Source organism: Pinus tabuliformis, chromosome 3_1, assembly GCF_031772625.1.
Source record: "Pinus tabuliformis cultivar Carrire ecotype Pingquan chromosome 3_1, CPIR1, whole genome shotgun sequence".
Taxonomy (NCBI): domain Eukaryota; kingdom Viridiplantae; phylum Streptophyta; class Pinopsida; order Pinales; family Pinaceae; genus Pinus; species Pinus tabuliformis.
The window spans coordinates 456,111,302-456,117,031 of record NC_142301.1 but is presented as its reverse complement, the minus strand read 5'-3'; the positions used below and the strand labels follow the sequence as shown (position 1 = coordinate 456,117,031).

The window sequence follows — 5,730 nt, the reverse complement described above, 5'->3', positions numbered from 1 at the left end:
GAGGGAGGGAGGGATATATATATATATATATAGCGAGAGAATGTGTATGTTTGGCGGGTGATATAGAGAGGGAATAGGAAAGAGACACATAAATACAAACATAGATATTATTTAGTATTGTATAACCAACCTAGATCCATGTTAACCCTAGATCTATCAAGCATTGAGAGGGATCAAATCTCTCGAGGTGCAACCCTATCCTCAAGTTGAACACTCAAAAAATAGGTTTGCACCTGGAGGGATTGAGATTGGATCCATCTCAGCACTAGATAGATCTTAGGCTAAGATTGATCTAGTTTGGTCAATATAAATATTAGATAAAGGAAGTAAAGTTAGAATAAGTGAAAATTGAAATACTTTAGTTCTATAACATCAAGTTTACGAACGTTCTTAGAACAATTGATCAATTTGCTAAGAAACCAAGTATTTATGCAAAAAAAGTTTAGGAGTAACTTTTTTTATTACTTCAAATGCTGGATTGAAATCAATGTACTCACATATCCTTATCAAGATCAATATTAGACATAGGAAGTAAGGTTATTAGGAGGTGGGAGGTATTTTTAAATTGTAAAAATTGAAATCTATTGGTTCTCTAACATCAAGTTTACTAGAATAATTGATCAATTTACTACTTATCCAAGTATTTATGGAGAAAATAGTTTTCAAGTATTTTTTTCTTTAACTCCCAATGTTGGAAGATTAAAGATTAAGACTTTAATTATTAAAATATCAAGGACCTAGGTTCAAAAATTGAATTAGGATTTGTAAAATTAGTTTTACATGAAATTGAAAATTAAATGGTTCCATCTAATAATAGTAAGCCTATGTGAAAATATGTAAGATATATTATTTGCTAAACCTTAATTGGAGTACTCCTATGCAAATGATATATGAATATGAGCATTGTACTACTCCCCATCTAGTAAGCTAGAGGCAAAGAATGAGGGAGGAGTCCGACATGACTCATTAGAGACGGCAAAGAATGAGGGAGGAGTGCGACATGACTCATTAGGGACGGCAAAGAATGAGGGAGGAGTCCGACATGACTCATTAGAGACCCAAAACATGGAATTAAAGAAACCATCTACTAACATATAAAAGAATAATTTAAAATGATTTTATTTTGAATCACGTTAATCCATAAAACTATAATAAATTCATGCATTGTTAAAAAATAATAGTAATTTAAATTTTATTTTATTATCAAATAATTTTATTAAAAAATATTCTTTAAGTGACATTTCTTGAAAACTTTTCAGTTTATTTGGCAATTTAATTTGTCACAATTTGTTTTGTGAAGGATTCATCTAAACCACAAATTTGACATGTCAGACTCCAAGTGCCCCAAGAGCTTTGGGTGAGCCTTGAATCCATATACATAGTAAAAAAATCTGATTTAAACAGCATAAATCAAAATTTAGCCACAAGTAATTTTACAAGATTCGGGTCACAAATATTTTGACCCAAAACTCCAAAAAATCACATTTAAAAACTACTAAAAATAATAATATATAATTAAATAATTACAATAAAATTACCTATTATTTATTTATAGAATTATAAAATTATATTTTTTATTTATAAAATTATAAAATTATATTTTTTATTATTTGTTTATTTTTAATATTTCAGTAAAACTAATTTAAAGTTTCTTTCAAAACTTCCAAAATGCACCTTTTCTTCTCAAACGTGAATTGAATTAAATTCTGAAACAAACTCAATTTCCAAAAAGCTCAGTGATGTATCCGCATCAAATTAGAAGACAAATACAAAGATCCAAAAAGACTCTACAGTTAACAAGGAGGCTGGAAACCTTTTCAGATCTCCACTGTTGCAGCAGCCATATTTATACCAGCAAACTTTCGGGGTATTACGAATTCAATCAACTCATTAGTGGACGGGTTCAGCATATAACAAAAGTGACGACGAGAACCAGGGGCAGAAAGTTTAGTCCCAAAAATATGGCCGCGCCACTCTGCAGTATAGGGCGCAACACTCTGAGGACCACTTTGAACATCCACGTCATCCTCTTCAGCATTATATTTCATTATAAACAATTCGCCAGAATGAACCACGAATGAAAAGAATGATCGCTCGAACGGAAAGGACGTGGTTGCCCAAACGCCCGTTTTTTCACAAAAAAATTCTGCATTATTTAAATTTTCGCACACGAACATTTCTCCCAGAAAATGTCCACTGCACGCGCCTTGTAGTTGGGTCATTGGAGGAAGTGTTTCCCATCTGTCTTCTTCCACATTGTAAGCCTCTGCTGTGCGCAACTCTCCGGCAACATCGATCCCTCCGGCAACGTAGATAAACCCCGTAGAGGGAGATACGGAGCAGGCGAAGTTGTACCTTTGGGTGGGCATGTCGGTTCCTCTGCGCCATTTGGCAGAAGCGAAGTCAAAAACATAAACAGCTCTCTTGTCTCTGGAGCTTTCTGGATAACGTCCGCCGATGAGAACTAGCTTCCCATTAACGCAAACGCAAGCACATAACAATGGAATATTTCCAGTAGGGAAGTGGAGATTCTGACGTAACATTTCCCAAGTGCGCATGACAGGGTCTAACACTACTATTCGGCGGACATTTTCAACTGTTCCTCTGTTCCTGTTCTCCTGTTCCTGGAGCATACATATCAACTGTTGCCCTGTTCCAGTGCTCATTCTGTCCTTGTAGAACTTGGGCTCGCTCACTATCTCTTTCCATTTTCTGCACACCAGTTTGAGCGTAGAGTGCCATTTGTAGGGCACTCTAAGCAAACATTCTCGAGCTATATCATCCGGAAGATTAGGAATGATCTCCTTCCGTTGCTGGAGTGCTATCCTCTTTGACCTACGCAACATGGTGTTGGATTTGACCTGAAATAAAAGAAATTAAACGACAGCAAAAAACTTAAAGGCCAATAATCATTACTAACATCTTCGATAATGGAATAAAAAAAATCATGAAAATCAACTATGGTACAAAACGAAAGTTGCTGATAATCAATATATGGCTCAATCCATCTGTTCTAAATTACAACCTGTTATTTTTATGATACATAAAAATAAAAAGATAAATTCATCATAATGGAAATGTTGAATAAAAACGTAACTTCAACCTGCAAAATATTTCGACATGATTCCTACAAAATACCAAGATAAAAACTTGTAAAATGTGATTGTGGTCAGTCCAAACCATGAATGTGATTGTGGTCAGTGTAAACCATGAATCTTTTACTAATCCATACTATCCAATCCAATAGAAATAGTGAATCACTTGTAAAATAATGAGAGTTAAGATACAGGGAAATTGCTTATAGAAAGACATTTGATGGATATTTTTTAAATAGAAATTGTGGTTCACTTGTAAAATAATGGAAAAGTCAGAATCACTTGTAAAATAACTGAAAAATCTAGAATTATTTATAAAATAATGGAAAACTTGAGAATCATTTGTAAAATAACAAAAAAAGTCATGAATCACTTGTAAAATAATGGAGAAATAGAGAATCACTTGTAAAATAATGGAAAATAGAAAATCACTGTAAAACAAGTGAAAAGTCATGAATAGGCTTGTAAAATAATGGAAAAATCATAAATCAATTCAGAATCACTTGTAAAATAATGGAGAAATCACGAACCACTTGTAAATTAATGAGAGAAATTGCTTATAGAAAGACATGAGATTAATCAATCAGAAAATTGTTGGATATTTTAGTACAAATAGTAAATCACTTGTAAAATCATGGATTAATCCGAAAGACATTCATTCTTCAATATAGATCACAAAAGTCTCAATCGAACAATAATCTAAAAATCATGAATCACTTTAAAAAAATGAGGGTTAATGTATAGGGAAATTACTTAAAAAAGACAATGACATTTTGATCAATCTATCTAGCACACTCTCTAACACTTGTAAGATAATGGAAAAATAGTGAATCACATGCAAAATAATGAGGGTTAATATATAGGGAAATTACTTACTGAAGACAATGACACTTAGATCAATCTATCGACCACGGATCTATACTCTCTCAATAAAAACTAGTGAAACACTTTAAAGATAATATAGAAACCTTGAATCACGTGTAAAATAATGAGGGTTAGTATATAAAGAAATTATTTTTCTTTTTCCCATATAAAAAAATCACTTCTAAATTAATACAAAAACCTTGAATCACCTGTAAAATAATGAGGATTAATATATAAAGAAATTACTCTTCAAAACAAAACAATGATGGATACTGTTCCAATAGAAATCGCTAATCACTTGTAAAATAATCCGAATATAGAACCATAAAGAATACATGGAAATTGCTTACCAAAAACAGTGAGAACAATCAATCAAAACAATAATCGATATTCTGCAGGTAGAAATAGTCAATCACTAGTAAAATAATGAAGGTTAATATATAGATAAATTACTTACAAAATGAATGGGAAAACTGATCAATGTTTTCCAAGTAGAAATCTTGAATCACTTGTAAAATAATGGAGAAACAATGAATCAACTTAGAGAAATATTCTTCAGCGAAAATCACATGGAATATTATTTGTCACACGTTTCGAACCAACTAGTGTGGTTCATCGTCAGTACAAGTTGAATAAATAGATCTAGGTCATCATGCTAAATAGTGTGACCGGAGCGTCCAATAACTATCTCCCTAACGGCTAGTTTGACTCTAGGACAGGGTTCAAAATTATTATATTAGTTTAATTAGTATAAAAACAAATAAATTATTCTTGAGGGTATTTGGTTCAAGACTTAATTATTAAAAATTATAAGTTAGTTAATAATTTAAAAGGAAAGTTAGTTAAATAAATGACCTTATAATAAATGAATAAGTTAAATGCCTAAAAAATATATAAAGTAATATATAAAAATAATTTTATTTAAAGGTATTATTAAAATTGTATGTTAATTAATAAATAAAAGGTAATTAAGTTGTATAACGGACCTTATAAGATCATAATATAATAAAGAAAATCAAAGTTAATTATTCAAAATTATAAGTTAATCAATAATTTAAAAGGAAAATTAGTTAAATAAATGACCTTATAATAAATGAATAAGTTAAATGTCTAAATAAAATATATAAAGTAATATATAAAATAATATTATTTAAAAGTATTATTAAAAAGTGTATGTTAATTAATAAATAAAAGGTAATTAAGTTGCAAAAAGGACCTTATAAGATCAGAATATAATAAAGAAAATTAAAGGATGTTAAGTTAGTTCGGAAATTAGTTAAAATATAAGCGAAAAGAAATTGAAAAGAAAAATTAGTTATATGAAGGACCTTAGAATAAATAAAAATAATTGGAATGGGTGCCATTTTATTAGAATTATAAAAAATACAAAAATAATAGAAAAGGGTGCCAATATATAAAAATAATAGGAATTAAAGTGCAAAAAAAGAAAGAAAAGAGATCACATAAGGGACTTAAAAATAAATCAATAAATAAATATCACAGGAATAAAAAATAAATAAATAAACAAAAATTAAAATAACAATCGAAAAATAAATAAATAAAATAAATTAGTTAAAAAAATAATAATAAAAAAACCAAAGAGGACGAAAAACGACTAGGAAGAGAGGGCAGGGACCCAACACCTACTGACCTTCCAACCATCATCTCTATTGAGATTTCTTGGTCTCTTTTCAATCTCAAGCGCTTCCCTGAATTTTCGATGATGGAAATGCGAAACCTTAGCAATAACACTTGCCTCTTCAATACAAAC

At 30.3% G+C, this 5,730-nt stretch overlaps 1 protein-coding gene across 1 annotated transcript; it reads right to left on the bottom strand.

Moving 5' to 3' along the window:
* Positions 1-1,817: 1,817 nt before the first annotated feature.
* On the bottom strand, positions 1,818-2,846 carry LOC149187710 (F-box/kelch-repeat protein At2g44130-like). Its single transcript, XM_089409741.1, has one exon. The coding sequence runs from the start codon at positions 2,844-2,846 to the stop codon at positions 1,818-1,820; it is 1,029 nt and encodes a 342-aa protein (XP_089265867.1).
* Positions 2,847-5,730: the final 2,884 nt, after the last annotated feature.

Coding starts and splice junctions, on each gene's coding strand:
- LOC149187710 (XM_089409741.1), bottom strand. CDS start 2,846: ATGTTGCGTAGGTCAAAGAGGATAGCACTCCAGCAACGGAAGGAGATC.